This window comes from Phlebotomus papatasi, chromosome 2 (assembly GCF_024763615.1).
Source record: "Phlebotomus papatasi isolate M1 chromosome 2, Ppap_2.1, whole genome shotgun sequence".
In the NCBI taxonomy this organism is placed as follows: Eukaryota; Metazoa; Arthropoda; class Insecta; order Diptera; family Psychodidae; genus Phlebotomus; species Phlebotomus papatasi.
This window is the reverse complement of record NC_077223.1, coordinates 11101417-11121529: the sequence shown is the minus strand read 5'-3', so window position 1 is coordinate 11121529 and position 20113 is coordinate 11101417. Positions and strand designations below refer to the sequence as shown.

At 34.9% G+C, this 20113-nt stretch overlaps 1 protein-coding gene across 2 annotated transcripts; it reads right to left on the bottom strand.

The window, feature by feature from the left end:
- Window positions 1-2: 2 nt before the first annotated feature.
- Window positions 3-15587, bottom strand: LOC129803789 (serine-enriched protein). Of its 2 annotated transcripts, XM_055850590.1 has the most exons (8): window positions 14701-15587; window positions 14285-14383; window positions 7281-7474; window positions 7051-7209; window positions 3458-3496; window positions 473-922; window positions 264-404; window positions 3-185 (listed from the first exon to the last, which is right to left on the bottom strand). In XM_055850590.1, the coding sequence occupies exons 2-8, from the start codon at window positions 14322-14324 to the stop codon at window positions 3-5; spliced, it is 1206 nt and encodes a 401-aa protein (XP_055706565.1). In that variant the 5' UTR covers window positions 14325-14383; window positions 14701-15587. The 2 variants fall into 2 exon arrangements, with proteins under 2 accessions (XP_055706565.1, XP_055706566.1); XM_055850591.1 differs by lacking the exon at window positions 3458-3496.
- Between the last annotated feature and the right edge of the window lie 4526 nt (window positions 15588-20113).

The following is a 20113-nucleotide window of genomic DNA, read 5'->3' as shown; positions in this document are numbered from 1 at the left end:
TGCTAGTTGCTGCTACAAGTTCCATTCGGCGGATCACTGCTCCCAGTAGAGCTGAGGGTTGTGTTTGAACCATAGGGATCAAGAGAACTCTGGACAGACATTGAGCGTCCTTTTGCATGTCTAGCTCGACGGACACGACTTGAGTTGGGTGACAATTTGCCTGGATCCACACTAGCCGGGTCAGCCTGTTTAAATACAAACACATCATCCTCTTTAATAGGCATCAATAGACAATGGAGTATATTTTAAACTCAAGGACATACCTGAAAAGCTAGAGCATTCATTATAATGGAATATGGTACAAGGCCAAGAGGATGAATTTCTCGCATCAGCACATTTGCTGGTATTTTGTGGAATTGAATGTACTCTAGGAAATTTCCCAAGACCTCCTTCAGGGGATTGATCTGGAAAACATCAAAGATTTAGTATATTATGGTTACGCGGGATTTAATTTTTGAGATGTTTATCTTACCGGATTATTGTCACAATACTTCTTGCTCCACATGAGAGCTGCCTGGAACTTGGTGAATTCATCGGCACGGAGCTCCTCTCGTGCCAGAATCAGTCGCACCACATGCTGTGGCAGTAGAGTAAAACTGCCAAGGTTGAGTACTTCATTTCCATGCTCATCCACAAATTCCAGTACTTTCTGCACCAGATTTTTCGTGCATTTATACTGAATATATCGCTCAGCGGATGCTAAAAGAGCACATACGGTGTCCACATTGATGCAATACTGCACAAATCCGGCACAGGCCTTCCTCAATTCCTCTAGACCATAATAGTCTGCAGCATTCATAACTCCCAACAAAGTTCGGGGCTGTAGAGTCACGCCTCCCGTATGGATGTATTCAATCAATTGCCGGAAGACATCCGGCTCAAATTCCTCAATGATCAATGTCTGGTGCTGGTGTCCTGTTGGCTGTATGTGGAGTGAGTGGTACGGAAAAAGTAAAGAGGATTACATTGATGGGCAAAAAATAACACGGATCGATATTAACTAATCCCTGAAAGGAGGATTTGTCTCATAAAAAATCACGTGTGGTTGTTCAACATTTACATTAAAAGCGTTCAGCTTATTGTTATCAACAAAATTACCGAGTTTGGGGTTGAGAATGCATCTAATTGGCAAAAAGGGTTGAAAATCCCAATATACTATGGTGCAATTCCTATGAAAAATATTAAAGAGAAATTTTTCTCCTGAACATTTTAGGTGTGATTCCTTCTAATCACACCTATTTTTCTAGTACACGGTAAAAACTTTTGGACACTGACCAAAATATTGGAACAAGTTTTCCTTGGAACAAATTTCTTTGGAATCAATTTGTACCTAGAAAAGATATTTGTTGGTTCCAAAAAGTTTTCTTTACAGTTTCGTTACAAAATACAGTTACAATTTTGTTAGAGTTGTTTTTGGAACCGTTTTGATACAGTGGAATGTCTACAAATTTAAGTTGATTTCGTTTTATACAAATTTGTTCCCGAAATTTGGAACAGAATTTGTTGCATTCGGCTGTTTCGTTCCCACTGTCAGGAACAAATTGGTACATATTTTTTATAACAATATTATTCCTACATGTGTAACATATTTGTTCCAAAAATTTTCGATGTCCATGGACGAGGTAATTTTTGGAACGAAATTGTTACTCATATGGGGAATCTTTTTGTTCCCATTGTCGGGAACAAATTCGTGTAAGTGATTTCGCCTTACAGTTAAGGCCTATACTTCAGTCGAGATGGATTTCGGTAGCGAAAGTTCATAAGGAACATCAAATAAGAATCAACTTAAGAGTGTTTTATACAGACGCGTGCATGACGAAATCATATGCGAGCGCTGGCAGCAAGAGGGGAAGGGAATCTCGAATTAAAAAAGTGAAACCATGTAGCACGAAAATTGCCACAGATTTGGCGTCCTCTTCCCTTCGGTGACGGGCGACTGAGTGTGAGAGGAGGGATACGCTTTTATACTAGACGAGCCATTTATTGGAACAAATTCGTTACTAATATTGGGTATCTTTTTGTTCCTCCTAGAAGGTACAAATTTGTTCCAAAAATTATGGTGTCCGTGGACGAGCTACAATTTGGAACAAATTCATTACTAATATTGGGTATCTTTTTGAGTCTCATAAAATGAACAAGATTATGCCAAAAATTATGGTGTCCGTGGACGAGCTAATTTTTGGAACAAATACGTGCCGAAATTTTTTACCGTGTACATGACTGGTTCTCATGTGTTTCTGCATAATTGGGCTATTCCAATGAAAATAAAACATGTTTTTTTTTAGCATTTTTCTGTTCTCAAGTGCTTCTACATAATCGACCTTTCTTTGGGTTGGTTCCACTCTCGACTGTTTTGTGGTTTTAGAACACGATGAGATATGGGGAAAAAGTCGAGACAGGAACTGACCTAAAGAAAGGTCGATAATGCAGAAGCACTTGAGAACAGTAAAGTGCTAAAAAAGCATGGTCATTGTTCATTGGAATAGCACCATAATTGACTTTTCAGTTGGTTCCTGTTAGAATTGGTGATTTTGGAACACGAAGAGGACTGCGGAAAACAGTCGGGACAGAAACTAATATAAGAAAAGTTGATAACGCAGATAATAGCCATCGTGTACTAAAAAAAAAATGTGCAGGAAAAAGATTTTCCCCTATCATTTTTTTATTAATAGCACAATTAGATACATAAAATTATATTAAAGATTAAAAAGAGTATTTTACTTTAAAAATTATATTCAATGAATCCTAAAAATTGACAAAATTTTGGGGAAAATCGGCAAATTGGAAAACACGTTAATTTTATCTGTGAACAAATCCTCTTAATCCAGTAGTAAAGGAGTAAAGCTACTATTGATGAATGATAAGATAAGAAAAATAGCTTATAGATTTTTTTTGAGAAATTTGCAATGGTTTTATAAGGAAAATTTTCACATAGGAAGTGCAAATTGTGCTTTGATTGGACTTTTTTTGAATTCCCTGAAATTGTGCATGAGTATAAATATGCTGTTTATCACTATGAAAAGCTTATGAGCTTATGGACAACGCACAATAATAAAAAAATTGAACGTAGTCCCTCGTTTGCTAACATAAGCCGCTTAAAAAATATGTTTGCAAAACAAAAGCCTTTGTGCGCAATCTAATATACATGCAGCGAAAACAGTTAAAGAGAAATGTACATAGTGGATTACATTGAAAAATCACACATTGTCGTCCTGTTGCAAGGAAACTTTTCAATTTTCAAAAAGCCAAATGTGCTCAAAAAGAATCATATTTCAGAGACAGCATGTCTAGGTGAAAAGATTTTTTTTTTTTGGAAATTCTCAAGTGAGAGAAAGTGACTAAAATGATGATGTATGAAGATAGATAAAATGAATGGAAAGATTTTGCATTTCTAAGATGAATTTTGAAAAAAAAGAATTTTGCTTTGTTGACCATGATTGTTTTATATTTTAATTACCTCAGGAATTGGCGCTAACTGGTTCGTAAATCCACTTCTCTATAATTTTTCAATCAACAAGATGTTTTAATCATGAAAATTTAGTTTGATGAAAAATTCCCAGCAACAAAAACAAATAATTACACCCACCAACAAATATACAGCAACAGTCAAACATTTGAATTTTATGCTTTAAGTTTGGGATTATGGTAAGGGCGTGTGTTTGGAAAATATAATTCATATACTTGCTATACAATTTTGAATTGTTGGTCAAAATAGCTTAGGTAGAATACACCAGGCGCACCTGAATCTCATGAATAATCAATTTTGGTGATTGAACGCGTCGGGAAAAGCCACCGGACGGAATCACCGGCAGCAAGTACACTCTCAATATTAAATCTCCACAATGATTCCTCAATTAATCATTTTCAGCATGAAGAAGCCTCTTTTGCATTCAATCGAGGAATAAAACAACTTTAAAATTTGATTGGGAAACTCAGTTTTTTTTTAATCTAATTTCAATCTAGAAAGTTTCATCATTCGGAAAAATATCTAATGAAATTTTTATATACGGTAAAATTGCTGCCTGATTTTTAAACTTTAAAAAGCGAATTTATGTTTATGCTTTGGGTGAAAGTGGATTAGTTACATAAAGTTTTTTTTTGCCATGACTCTTAGTTTTTCCTCCTAATCTGATCTCGAAAAAATCTGGTCAAGAATCGAAAGTGTTTTAATGCAAGTTTAACCCTTTCAGGACGACAGGAAAAATTATTTTTTCTGACTTTGTTTTTTCGTTCTTAAAAGTCTTGACTTTTGCGAAATGTTAGACTTTTCCTATAGCAGAAAAAAATAAATGAGCAATAATAAGTTAAAATCGGTCAGTAAGAAATTCAAGTCCGAGGTAACCGAAAACCAAGTGGTTAAGGATTTTTATGTAATATTAAGAATATAACCTAAAATGACACAATCAATTGAGACATATACGCTCGTTAGATTTATGCACTTTTGACCTTGAAAACCCTAAATAAGGAATAATTGAAGGTCATTAGCATGTCTATATAATCAAAATTTACGCTTTTAATTTGGACTATGGTAATAATTTCTTCATTATTAACAAGCATTCCAATAGAGTTTATCATTACATAACACGTCGACCAATAAGTCCGTAGACTTAGTAAGAATTTTTTTTTATCCAATTCAATGCTATTTGACAAGATACGTTCTGTAAAACTCGATATAGCATTTTCAACGGTTATCCAACTTTTTTATCCTGTTAAAATCTATTCAAAATAGGTCATAATTTTAGATTTTAGTTCGTAAAATGAAACGCTATTCGGTGAGCCATTTATTTGGTTAAAACTCTCTTGAGTCCTGGTCTTGCGAATATGGCGACTAAAGGACTAGTTCAAACTCAATTTTGTGCAATTTTGCTTGTTTTTTGGTTTTTCGGTTTTGGGCCAAAGTGAGCAAATGCGGCAGCCATTGCGCGAAGAACTTCTTCACAAACCGAAACTGATGAAATTTTCAAATGTTTACACTGCACTTGGACCCAAGTGCTGTGTAGTGTAAACATTCTGTGGGGACACTCCCGGTAATCGTCAGTGGAAATTTATTTCACCTCAAGAAGAAAAACAAATTTTCTGTCTTGCCCAGAGCTTTCGGTCCGGATGTGGACCTTCTTCAGTGGCTACAAAAAGTTTTTCATTTATTTTCAACAATATTTTTATACAAGGTCGTTTCTTTTTCATTTGAACAAACTGTGTAAACATTTCCCACCTGTACGTGAATTTTTCTGCGATTTCTATACCTGATGAAGAGGACAACAATCCTCGAAACGATCAAAAAATATCTATGTTTTTCCGTCCACTGCCAGTTCTAGGTTCTAGCTATGCGCCAGTCTACAGACTTATTGATCGACGTGCAATATGCATCGTCCTTTGAATGCTTGTAATTAAAGGAAAAATCTCAGTGTTTTTATAATTGCCCCGGTTTAATACTATCCTATAGTTTCCCTTATTCAGAGCTAACTTTCGTTAATAAATAATGTACTGAGGAAAATCATGTAACTGATCGTCGAAATGCGGTTACGACAATGGATGATGTAGTTTACATTTCGTCGGTTGGATTGGCAACTGTGCTAACTAAATTTGTTGATTCAACCAACGGTTTGTTGTATACTTCTGACAGTGAGTTCTATTAGAAATATATTTTTTCCACAAATTTCTTAACTTCTGAAATACTGTTGATTGAAGATAAAATAGCATATGAAATAGAACTGCAGATAAGTCGTAATGCTCAGCGAGCATGATTAGCTAAAAAATAGCATTTTCAGTATATTTTTGAATAAACGATCAGCAAAAATATGCTGACCGGTCAACAGTTCTCGAAGAAACAGTGCTAACCAAATATATGGAAATGACACTGCCTTGCGAGTGTCATTTTAAAGCCAGCAGAATTCAACTGAAAATACATAGGTTTTCAGCTGAATTGAAATCGGTTAACATTCGATGTTCGCTGGGAGGTTGTACAGTAGAGTCTCGCTATAGTCCATATTTGGTTCCAGATTTGACACTTGGGTCGCACTATAGTCCATATCATTTTTTAAAATTATCAACGACTTTTAGTATTGAAATTGTTCGACGGCTTCCACTTTCTTTGCAATTGTGGTACTTGTGCTCGCTCTCAAAAATATTAAAATAATTATGATAACATTGCATGTCGCGTACTAAAAAACATAACCTCAGTGATTTGAAATCAACGGTCGATAAATTGTGGACTATAGACCGATGGCCTATAGCGAGACTCTACTGTAATACGTTTTTTTAAACTCGTAATTGTAGCATGAAACATGAATTACCCCACCCTCGATTGCTTTTCATTATTATGATTGTTAATATACAAATTTGTATAAACAACAACTTTGTGAAATTTTAAACTAATTAACTCCGTGATGCCTGAAAAATTGGTAACTAATTGAAAAATTAAATTAATTTGGGACGAAAAAGCCATTAATTACAAGTTTTTTTTTGTTTAAAGCAAAATCCAAAGCTCTATATTGATTATATTCAACCCTTGGTAGAGTTTTTTTTTACTGCGATTTATGTATTACATTTTTCAATAGATTTTGTGACTAAATACTCAATCTAAATTTATCCTTTGCGCATAGTGTCGAAGCAGGAACGTTAATTGGCTGTCAAGTACAGGGTCGTAAATTTCTCTTGCATTTAATGCATTAGTTACAAACCACAAAGTTGAGGGAAATTGGAAACTTGAATTGCAGATGTTTGAGCTACGTAATCACGGAAATTGATTACAGACAGACATTGTCGAATGATTGAAGGCAGCAATTAGAACAATTAACCATTGTGGAGATTTGTTTATTATTTACCAGGGTAATGCTTTATCGTTAAATCCTTCGCGACAGTTGCGTCATCACTTTTCTCAAAAGTTCCCAAAAGGGGTATTTAAATAATACTTCTCATCTAAATTTAGTATATATATACCGCATCCACACAGAGGATCTTTACATGGAAATTTTTGGGGGATAAAATGGCACATTAAAAGAAATCAAAGACAAGAATAAAATTTGTGCAGAATTTTATCCTCGTAACTACCTGCTGAGCAGCATTCTGTAGATTGAGAAGGGGCTCTGAGGATCTCTTGAGGAACAGCCTGAGTTTATTTTCGCGCTGAGGGGGTTCCTTCCTTCTTTGGGGCGATGGAGCTTGGTACAGGAGCTTTTGGAAAACTCTGGATCTCGATGCAAGAACAGCCTGAAAGCAAAATGTATTTAAAATTTAGTGTCTAGACTCTAGAGATAGGGATTTAATGGATATAATGTCACCTTAACGGCACAGACGGGTTCCCTGGTCTCTCCAACCAGAAACGTGACATCACAGAGTTCTGGCATCGATGCCAGGAACTTCATGTCCTCAGCTAGTCCACTTTTGTTCTCGAAAATAGATAAATCGGACTCGAAATATCCACAAGCGGCGGATGTTGAGGGATAAGCTTCGGGGAAAGAAGCTGCCGTCATATCTGTTGAGTAATTTTACAAATTTTCGCAATCCTATATTAATCCTTTCCGGGCGAATAGCTTTTACATAAATAGGTCAATTTCATATCATATTTTTTAGAGTAGAATGAACTAATCTACAACCTGATCTAAATCGGATTTTTTTTAATTAAAATTCGTAGATTCTGACTATAAAAATTTTCAAAATATAATAAGTTACACTGAGAAAACTAGGATGGTACAATTTACCATACAAAATTTTAATAGTCGTATAGTAAAAGAATCACCCAGCAAACGCGTTATTAGATCGGGCTGTAAAAAATGTAGAATATACGTGCTCACCTTTAGAACTTACTATCCCAATTTTACCAAAACTTGTGTTCTAATATCTGGCTAGTAAAATTTACTATCTGGCTAGTTGAACCTACTATTTGGATATTAAAATCTACTATCCGGGTATTAGAATCTAAGAGAAGCCAAGGTTAAAGCTATAGGGTAAGTGTGCCAAATTCCGGCCAGCTTGCAATTTCGGCCACCTTTTTTGTTCCTCGAATTTCCATGAACTTTTAGATTTTACACACTCTAGAGATTATACAACGCAAAAGAATAACAAAAAATGTAGCTTCGACAAACGAGATGACATGAAAAAGGCATTGGAAGAATTCGTGGAGGGCAAGGAACTATGAGAATGAAGGTGGCCGAAATAGGACACCAAAGCTATGTCTATATTTTTATTCATTTTAAAATGTATTAAGAATGATTTTAGAGTAAATAAAGACGGTAAACTCTTTACAAGGTTCCCAACAACACTCTTTCAGAAGAAATGATAAAAAAAATAAATTTGTATTTAAAATATTACATTTCAAACTTGAGACTTTGACGCTTGCATGCAAATATGCCGAAATTTGGCATACTTACCCTAGGAGGATTGTAGATTTTACCATCGGATAATTAGAATTTACTATCCATAGGATAGTAAATTTTAAAATTTCAAGATAGTAGATTCTAAATAAAGGAAAGTGTCAGAAGAATATCAGCTATCCTAATCTACTATAAGGCTTATCACTATTTTTTATAAGCTTCTTATAATAAAAAATCTTCAAAATATTGTTCTTAAGCTTCTTGAAAAGCGTTATCCAAGAATACGTTTGTGGTAGGAATTTAATATTTTGCACGAAATAGTAAAAGTGCATAAAATGATAGTGAAAGCTCTAGACAGCATCTACGATAATTCCATTAAAAGATTTGTAGGATTCGAACGTTTGGTATATAGTGTGTATAAAATAAATCTATCTGTTCTATATACTTGAAAATCTTTCCTTGCATTTTGTGCAGCATTTATTAAAAATCTCGCTTAAAGGTTGAGCTCTTGAGTTGCATAAATGCAAAATGTGAAATAGAAACAGCAGCGTGAGTGCAGGAAATTACTAATTTTGCCTAAGGGATGTTCACTATAGAGTAGATCAATTTCATATCCAACACTGTATGTTTCAGTTAATGTGTCCCCAAGCTCTTTTGCAATGCAAGTTTTCCATGTGGAAAATTATATTTTGTGAGCGCTTTTATTCATTTTTTTGTTCCCTGTAAATGTGATTTGTTACTAACTCTGAATTACTAAACAACACTTTTCTGCGTAGGATTCATTCTATTAATATTACAGGGGCACTATTATAGATGAAATTTTCAGAAAAAGTACAATATTTTAATATTCTTGTCACTCTTGAACATCTTTTATAAAAACATGACAAAATATTACTCAAAATAAAACAAATTGATAAATTTTGTTTACAGTAAATTGGACGTGTTTTGTGTAAAAATTGTTAGTAGGGTAAGATGGGGTAATGGGAATCATGTCTAATTTGGAATTTTGAAATTTTCTAACTGTTTCAGATGGTCAAAGTGAAAAAAAAAACCACGAGGAAGTACAATATTTTACATTGAAGAGTATTTCTTCGTTTTTTTTCTTTTTGTCATCTAAAATTGTTAGGAAATTTTACAGTTCCAAATTGGACATGGTTCCAAAGTGCCCTATCTTACCTTAAATAATTTTTTACGTAAATATTTTAAATTTCTTTTTAATATTTTAATTTTTAAAATTCTTAAATATTTTTTTTTAAAGATTCTTAACCATCTTGACGTCTCTAATTTCTTTATGAAACGAATAATGGACTCGTGTTCATTGGATCCAAATTATTCTTTGAAGCACTCACTAGTGCATGGATTTTGGAAAATAAGTTTGTCGAAATCTTTTGTAAGGAAAGTAATTTAAAAAGAAGAGTATACATTCTTTATTCGACTCCCTTAAAATTTTAGAAATCTCAGGATATTACCGAAGGCTATCTGTAGTAAAAATTTGGAATTTTGTCCTTGGACAGGACATCGAATTTGAAATTTGCATTTTGTCACATTTTAAACCAGATTTCCGCGTATACCATATTTCTTATGGACCAGAATGTTAGATGAGGGCAGTGTTAACTCAATAACGATTAAATTACAATCCGAATATTTATTGTTATAAGCTGTTTACGGACTTAAGGTGTCTACACATTGGAGCTGATTTCATCAAGAATTATTTCAAAAATTTTTTAAAGAAAAATTCATATTTTTGAAGGAATTCTTGAAGAAAAATGCCTCCACACTGGGATTTTTATTTTCCATCAAAAAAATTTTGACAGATTGCCATCATTTCCAAGTCTCTTGCTCTTCTGACTGTTTTTCACGAAAATTTGTTGTTTCACTGCTGCAAAAAGTGAGAAAAACGTTTGGTGAAGTTCCTTGGGATAGTATTTAGTGAATTTCTGAAGAAAATCTTCTAAATATGCAAGGGAATAGTGTTTTTCTGGAGATGTCGTTCCTGGTGGAATCCAACCCAGCCTTTGAAGGAACATTTCCTGTGACGTATGGCATACGTTTTTCTCACTTTTTCCAGCAGAAAATAACAAATTTCCGTGAAAAACAATCTTGAATCGTGATGATTTCCGTCAAGAATTCTGTCAAGAATGACTTTGATGAATTTTATTCCAATGTGTAGCGGGTAATTTCTTTCAAAAATTCTTGATGGAAATTACCTTCAATTGGATATGATTTTTGAAGAAATTTGTCTACACATTAGACAAATTTTCTTCAAAAATCCATCTTTTTGTCAAAAATTCTCACCAATGTGTAGGTAATTTTCTTGAAGAACACTTCTTGAAGCTCATTTTTGATAGAAATTTCTTATAATGTGTAGACACCTTTATTCACAGATCTTCGAATTTATTAACATTAAGAATTGTAGTTAAAAATGGATTTAATTTAAAATATTTGATATGTTAGGTTTGACAAAAAAAAGACAAAGTAGTCATAAGGGAGTTTCAATAAAATATCAATAAAATTATATACTTAATAGCATCTATACATTGGTAGTTATTTTCGTCAAAAATTGATTTTTTGAAGGAAATCGTCTACACTGCTGCAGATAGAAACGTCAAAATTCTGTCAAAAATGTGTTTTTTTACGAAAAATGCTCCCGATATGTAGAAGCCTTGAAATTCACATAAAGTTTACCCTACCGCAGATGCAGGTAATTTTGCACCCTTGCTTTTCGTAAGTTTTTCTTTAATTCTAGCTAGCACTTAAGGATGGTCTTTATAGGTCCCATTAGTAAAGACCATCCACAAATGATAGACTTAAAGAAAAGTTTTCGAAAAGGTGTGCAAGATCACCTTCGGAGTACAAAGCTACCCGCATCTACGATAAGTTTGCTAATAACGTATGATAATGTAGCTTATTTCTTGGAATATATTAAAGCAAATTAGTTGGCACCCTTTCAACTAATAAATCAATTTGTGCCACATTTACAGTGACACTCATCAAAATTCAATACCTACGAGTGTTTCCTAAAATTCAAGGAATTTCTGAAATGTTTGCATAGTATACACAAAGAGTAGAACAGGGCTACATTGTACATGAGAGAGACCGAAATGTTTTTTTATAGGTATATATTTAGGACAATAAAAAAAATTCTTTCTTATTTAGAATTTGAGAAATATTAAATGCATTAGAGAAAAAAATTGCCTTTTCTTAAAAAAGAAATCTTTTCAAGAAACAATTTGTTTATGTTTGGAATGTTATGTTTGTAATGTTTTATGTTATATTTGGAAAATTAGGCTTGATGATTGTCTTTACTTTATCAGTTTCATTTTGCTAAAAACTAGCAAAATTTTGCTTTAGCACATGATTTTCGGTCTCCACAGCAAATAGGGAGTAATTTTTTTCAAAAAAATTAGCACCGAATAAAAAAAATAAATCAAAAACGAAAAAAAAGTGTAGCAATCAATTCCAGACTTGGAAATGCCATTGAATTCCCTTTAGTGATTCATGAACCTCTCGGTTATGGGTGCTTTCAAAGTAAAATTTCTTCAGCAGAAAGGATAGTCTTCGTCCAAAAAAGCCCCGCTCTTCCCTTAGTATAGAGCCTGAGAGACTTAATCTATTCATGCATCCTTAATTAACATTGAAAGCTTTCAATGCTAAATCAATACGCGTAGTGAGGTTTTTAGGATGACTTCACGCACTTCAATTGCCAATTACAATTGTCCTTGATAGGGTAAAATTTAATTCTAGGAAATATATGCTTCATATCGGACTTATGAAGAGGAAAGGTTAGTGATAAACTTTTATGAATTTATAGAAGTTGTGATTCAATTCATATGAAATTTGATTTGTACCTCAACCTCAAATTTCGTTTTATGGTTTGAAAAAAATAGAAAAAAATAGGAAAACTCGAAATTTGAATTTGAATTATACAATGAGCTAAAAGTACTTTATGTCCAGGAAATTTGTGGAGGGAAAACTCCTCAAAGATGTCCAAGAAGAGATGAAAACTGATTACGATCAACTGGATGCTTTAGAAGCATTATATTAATTGAAAAATTGAAAAAAAAGATCGAATTTTCCAATTAATTCCAAATCCGGAACGAGGATGATTGTAAATAGTTCCTTTTTGAGACTAACGTTTTTAGCATTGATCTGACTATACCACAACTACTCTGACTCTTGATCACAAAGATAGCTGTTTCTTTTCTTTCCTTTTTATTCTCAATTTTTAAGTGTTCCAAATTGTAAATGGTTCCAAATTACCCCATTTTACCCTATAACATTGTACTTCATATTAACGAAATTTTTTAACGAAGAATTTTTATCAAAAAATGATTAGAGTCCGTGTTACGTGGCAACTTGTTCCAGTTCACCTTTTCTATCTTTTCTGAACCAGTGAAAAGCCCGTTTTTATAGGAAATTACTTGAAAAACACATTTCTCGTTAAGATAAAAAAAAAGTTTTCGATTTGAATTGATTTTCAAAAAAATGGCTTGAAGAAGAAATTTTTTATGAAGTGAGAAATTTGCTTATAGTGCTTTTGGCCAGGTCTATGTGACTACATAAAGTAGAATGGCGCATTTAAACACAAAAGGTGTTATTTGCATCTTGGGAAATTTCTTATAAAAGTTTACTAATACAAGCAGTTCTGGATTAAGTGAAAACGTATTGAAAGAATTTAATATGAATTGCCTACTTTTATGAGCTCATTTACAAAATAATTTTTGAATTGTGTGCAAATATTTTTCACGCGTTAAATTTGAAATACATTTCTTATGGCTCCGGCACACCTTTTAGATCAGGAGAATTACATAAAGTCGAAATTTACATCCCTTTTTTTCCTAAAAGTTTTGTATATGTCTATCTTATTCTTTCATACTCTTCTTCTTCCTTTTAAAATCACACAAAATTAAATTTAGTTCAGTCCAATTTTTAGACCGATATATATATGCAAATTTTTTGGTTATGAACCGTTATGAAAAAAAGTGAATTCGCGTGCTTTTTGCGGTTTTTGAAAGTGGAACTCTCCCCGTCAAATAATTTCGTCAGATATCTTTAAGTTTTCTGCAGAAAATATCTGCACCTCTGCCGAAAATCTGACGAGAAATCTGTAGATATTACGAATTTTATTTGGGCTTGGGACAAAGTTCGTCAGAAATTTTTCCAGATTTTCTGACAAATCCTGGTGCACACTCTGACGAATTTCTGTAGATATTTTGCCGATTTTCTGTAGATTTTTCTACATTCCAGACTTTCCAGACAGCTGTGTCAGAAAAGATGGCATATTTTTCACTGAAGTTTGCAAAATTCAATAACGTTATTCTTGGTGATATCACAGTGTTTATGTAAAATAAAGAATTCTGCGACGCCGTGTTATAAGTAGAAGTATAGTGAAGTGATATCTTTAAACACAGTGTCGATCTAAATTTTGTATTTTTGTATCATTCGATTGGCGATTTTTAAGAAATTAGTATTTTTGCTCGCATCTTTTTAGCTATCTAAAATGTTTAATCGGTAACGCTTGTTAAGCAGAGCATACCATTTTCTTTGTAACTTCTATAGTTTATTGATAAATCAACAATATTTTTGTTGAGACAATGGATACTATGCAGATTTCCAATGCAGAAATTCTGCCGAGAATCTGCAGATTTTCTGACAGAAATTCTGCAGAAAATCTACAGATTTCCTCTGAATGTACTAGAATATACCGTTACAATTCAAAAAAGCTCAGAGTAAAATCGGCAGGTAGAGCAATGATTTGACGGGTCTATAATAAATCTCTCATATCTACTGGGACTTTGTGAAAGAATAAGATATCCGTTCCGTCATAATATTGTCTTACTTAGATTCTTCTACCCTATAAGTTTAAGGCTAATCGAAGGTCATTATTTGAAAAGCAGCATTACAATTGCTGTGATTATGAAAGGATCACATCTGAGGAAAAATAAAAAAAAGAGTTGAAGGTGATACGTTACTGAAGAGTGACGGATGGTACGTTGGAAGAGCTGTTGCCATGGTGTCTCAAATGCAAATTTCCTTCACCCAGCGAGATGAGATGTATTAAATTGATGGCCCTGAAAATGCGGAAAATGCAGTAAATTGGATGGGAAATTGAATCAATTTTGAGGGACGGATATTGGGAGGAATATTAGCTGTGAATATCCCAAAGAGAGTTCCCTGGTTTAATTTTCTGCGGGAGCTGTTTGGTTTTTTATTCTGTTTTTTTTTTTTTGGGACGACAAGAGATTGGGAAAATTTGGTCACTGGTGGGCTATTTTTAATCCATTCCAGTGGTTTGGAGCTCTATTATTGGCTTGTAAAAGTTTTCCATCCACCCTCGCAAATATATTCATGCTGTGATTTGACGCAATAACACCCTTAGCATTTTTACCTGTTGCAGCAGCGTCTGCTCCTCGGTCGGGGATTAAGGTATATAGCAGGACCTTTTGACTGTATTAGATCACTCGCACACAATCACATCAACTAACACACTTTCACGTGGAAAATTTATATAGCCAAATCGATGAAATACAGCTTGCGCTTCAACACAAAAATCGACAACCCAATTAAGAAGACTTTTTTTTTAAGCTTCAGCTATATATTCTTCCTTCAAAACTTGAACAATTTTATCACTTTTTCCCACCACGCTCCACAATCACTTTATCCTTTTTTGGTGGTTTTGGTCTTGGGTTGAGAGAAACCACCCAATTTCATCTGCATATGCCTCTCAATGTCACCTTTTTTGCCTTCCAACAAAGGACGTGACAATGTGGCCACAATGTTCTATTTGCACTTGGAGTATATTAACCTTTTTAGGATGCAACAAAGAAAGTTGAAAAAAAGCTGCTAAAGTAGAGCTTTAAGCAAATAAACAATTTTTCGCACAATGCCCTTCGGAGCTCAAACAAAATTGCACGGGGAAGGGGATGAAAAAACGTAATCCACCAGTGAAGCACGAAAAAGATAGATCTTTTCACAGAGAAAAATTGCACGGTTTTTTTTATTCGAAATTTTCAGCTAAAATCAGGCACTTGGGATCAGTTTTATGTGTTTTGTTTTTGGCAATAATTCAGAATTTGGTGGGTGTTCTTAAAGATGATGGTGTCCAGTCTACGAAATGAAATGTTACGGAAACACAGCTTGTCTACACGCTAAACAAATTGATACTGATTTATGGTGACTCGCCATCAGACATGCTGCACCCTTCTCGCGCTTTTTCGCACCCTTCGCGGAACAGGTGGCTTCGGCAGTGCCCCAAATTGCGCAAAATCCACGCGCGTTGTGGGGGAGATGCCCCTACGCCAAGACGCACCTCCTCTGTCACTCACGATGGATCAATAGGACTTCGGGTCTGGGGTGTACCGAATGAAAATCGAAAGTGGCTGCCAGACATCTTGGCCACCCACCCACCCTCGTCTATGGTCGGGAAACTTTGTCCACCCACATACATTCACACACATCCACAATTCCTGACCCTCAAATTGCAAACAGATCCTTTACTTTCCTGGTACGTTCTTTCATATGGCTTTCCCGCGCGTTTCCCAGAAATTCAACCCATTCCATTGCATTCAACCCATTTGGTTCATAAATCCACTGGATAGAGATTAACATGGAAACAAGGGGGATACATTGTGATTAGAAGTGATGTACAGTTGATTGGGAGCCTAAATGAGAGTTTTTTTTTTGAATCCTAAGCTAACACATTAAATTAAGTACTTACTAAGCACTTAACCGGGAAGGGGTCATCAATGAACCCGGTGCGGTTGCACTCTTCACAGACGGCTCACGGTTAGACGGCTCCTCTGGAGCCGGGTACCACTGTCCGGAACTCGGAATTGGTGGGTCAGTGCCACTTGGCCGGTATACTACAGTATTCCAGGCCGAGGTCACAGCAATCCTAATTGGGGTTCAGACTCTGACTGAATCTGGGGTTTCTGGCAGGAAAATTAACATATTTTCTGATAGCAGAGCTGCTTTGCTCTCCATATCGGGAAACAAATCCCGCTCTTCGCTGGTGCTCGAGTGCCGGAAAATGTTAGAAACGGCCTCACTTAACTGTGAGATCAGTCTACATTGGGTACCTGGGCACTGTGGTATTGTGGGTAATGAAGAGGCTGATCGCCTCGCAGTGGCAGGAGCGAAGACCGAATTCATCGGTCCCGAACCTGCCGTGGGAGTGTCGCCCCAAATGAAGAAAACCATCATTGGGGAGGATTTACTCGCACAACATCAAGCGATCTGGGCGGCTACAGGCAACTGTCGCGTGTCCAGACTGTTCATGCCACTTGTGGACAGGAAAAGGACGGAGTACCTGGTGAGCAGTAACCGCTGCAAAGCGCGGCAATTTGCTGATCTTCTCACTGGACACTGTCTAAACAAACACCTCAACAGATTGGGTGTTGAGTGTAATCCAATCTGTAGAGGTTGTGACAACGCTGAGGAAACGGTCCTACATTATGTATGTGACTGTCCCAGCCTTTACAACACCAGGCGAGCGCTACTTGGAAAAGTGGTGCTAGACTGGAATGACCTCCCAAAATTGAAACCGGCCAGTCTAATGGAATTTATCCGTAAGACTGGCTGGCTCAATTCACAACACCCTAAATTTAGGGACTATTATAAGAGGGGATGCATAAGGGGCCCAATCGGAGGCCTGGATGCAGCGGACAGGTTGGCGTGGACACGAATTTGGAGGGTGGAGTGGCTTTAGCTGAGGATGGAGTCGGGAATGGAGCTGAAGCAGCATGAGGAGGATGGACGCCGCCTGCTGCCCCCAATTTAAATCTATCTATCTATCTAAGCACTTAATTAACCCATTCCTTACCATGGTATTATACATCATACGCAAATTGAGTGATTTTAGATGATATATTCCTGAGCAACTGATACTCGAATTTCTATCGGGAATGGATTTTTAGTAACTTTAGTTCTTCAATTACTTGACAAAAATAGTCCGACAGAGATGAAAATACATTTTGTTATTATTTTCTTGCTTCGCGGAAGGTCATGCAAAATTTTTGCTCAAAATGGCGGATGGAAAATTCGACATCCCGTCGAATTTATTCAAATTGGCGTCTTTCCTCTTTCTTGATTTGAATTTTGGTTGCCAATTTGTTTTCTTGGATAGTTACTCTATCTAAAGCAATAGAGTTTTTAATAAATTAATGCACAGAATTTAAATTCAGTGACCGTTAAAACGTGTGTTTGAGGGCGAATCCCCGCGCCCCCATAATAGATAAAATTTATTTCTTTTCAAAAAATTCATCTATTAATCTGTAGAAAACTAATCCCAAAATATGAACATTCTATCTCAAGTATTTCTGGTACATTGACTGAATGGGTTAAGAAGTCCTTCAAAACTGCATTGGATTCCACTAGGAACAATATTTTCAGAAAAATAATTTCATTCGAATTTTTCGGAAATTTTCCACGAAAATTCAGTAAATATTATCCCTACAAACATTTTTTTCCACTTCTTTCAACAGTCAACCAGTACGAAAGTATGAAAAATAATCTCGAATCGTGTTTTTTTTTCAAAAATTTTATCAAAAATGATTTTGATATATTTTGTTCCAATAGCGATTCTAAAATTCTCGTCAATTCTGTTCTTGTCAAAAATTCCTACCAATTTGTATGCAAGTTTTTTCAAGATGAGCAGTTGTCTTTTTCTCAACGTGTCACCGTGCTGGAGCTTCTTAAACGGTAAAAGATATCGACTTCCGATCTTCGATGACTTCCAATAAAAGAACAATATCTCCAAACGTTTTTTATCTTTCTTTTTTCTTTCTTTTTTTCTTTCTTACTTATTTTACTATTTAAAAATATCGCAAATGGTTGAGATAGAATATAGAAAAACTTGGGGAAAAATGTTGCAAAAGGGATATTTAATTTTTCCACAAGCTCTCAGTAAATCGAAGAAATCTTATAATGATCATATTACACTTACTTAGGTGGCTGCAACGTTCCTTCAAGGGACAGGGCCTCTCGCACTAGCCTCCTCCAGTCCTGGCGACTCTCCATGATATTTCCAATAGTTCCTTCCATCGTTTCCTGGGACGTCCTCTCATTTTTGTCATCTTTGTCCCTTTAGGCTCACTGTTTAGTAGTCTTTTAGCCATCCTTTCAATAAGCATTCACTGGATGTGTCTCAGCCAGCTGATTTGGCGTACTATGATAGTGGCCATAAAGTATGACTCCTCATAAATGAGTTCCAGCTCATGGTTTGTCCTGATAGCGATTGCTCTTCAGCTTGGGTCATTGGCACTACCTTTAAACCATAAGTGACAATGGGCCGTAAGGCCGGCTTCAGACCTAAGGTTTAGCCCAGTTTCCGATGGTCTCAAAATTCAAAATAGCAACAAATTTTATTGGTTTTTCAAAATTCAATCGATCACTAACCCATGTTGACCAATCTTAAGTGAAAATTTTCCAAAAAATCTTGAATAAGAAGAAATTAGAGAAGTTAAGCCATATGGCTAAGCCTTAGGTCTGAAGCCCGTATAAGGGTCATATTGTCGTAGAAAATTTACCTCTCTCAATTTTGACAAATACCATTTTCCCCTATTTTGAATGGAAATTTCTTCTTTTTTTTATTAGCTATTTTGTAAATGTTGACTTCGTAAACATTTAATATAAATGTTGGAAGAAATATTCAGGAATGGGGTAATTTGTGACATTTTTATTTCTTATTAAAATAAAATCTTTTTGTTTTAGAGAAATTGACTTACAACTTCGTCGCAGAGCATTTGATTTGATTTATTTTTACCTCTGTTTTCCCCACCCCATGCGGCCATTTCCGTCTTATCGTCGATTCCAACCTCCGGGATGAAAAATCCCTTTGTTGCTTGTATAATTAATAACCATGCATGTGCACGTAGGTCACAAGAAAAATATGTTTTTCAAGTCATTTTCCAAAAGCTGTTTTATAAAGAAAAGCCATTATACTGGTTCAGAACAAATGGCTCAATTGGTTGAATTAAATCTGTAGGGCCTATTTCTCAACCGTTTTGCTTAAATCTGGATTTAATTTCGAAAGCTGCTCCAGTATATTTTTTTTTATTTTCGGTTATGATTTAAGAAGTGTTTAGATGAAGATTTTGTTCATACCACTGACCTCTATTTGTTCTTTCTACTGATTCTTCAGTGTCAAATTGTTAAGGTTGTTTTAAGTTTGCAAGTTATATCCTTAACGGCGTTATCACACTTGCACATTAAAATTTTAATGTGATTCACCTTAAATGTCGCTTATGAGCGTCCAAATATGTTATTTGTGTCTTTGAGTCACTTAATATTTGGGGTTTTTCTATTTATTGATAAAGAAGTGGACTTGGCCTGCAAAAATAAGTTTAAATTTACCTAAAGCATAAATATTTTTTCACATTAAAAAATTAAAGAGAAAATCGCATTAATTTTTCGCATTAATGCTATAAATCAATTTATATCAAATTTTGCGGGCCAAGTCTATCTTTTTATCAACAAATAGATCAAATTTTGAATATAAAATGATTCAAACACACAAATTACACATTTGGACTCTCACCAGCGACAATTAATGTGAATCATATTAAAATTTTAATGTGCAAGTGTGATAACACAGTAAAAAACTGTGTTTTCTTATTAGTTTTCAATGAGGGGTTGATTTGCGAAAGATAATGCAGAGCTTTGTTCGAAAATTTCATAAGTTCTGGGACACTTTGTCATCTATTTTTAATCTAAAAACCTAAAATAAGGCCATAAACAAAATGTGCAAATATTATCCTTTTCTTCAAGAAACAGTAAGCGAAGAGAGAATAAAAAAAAGCATA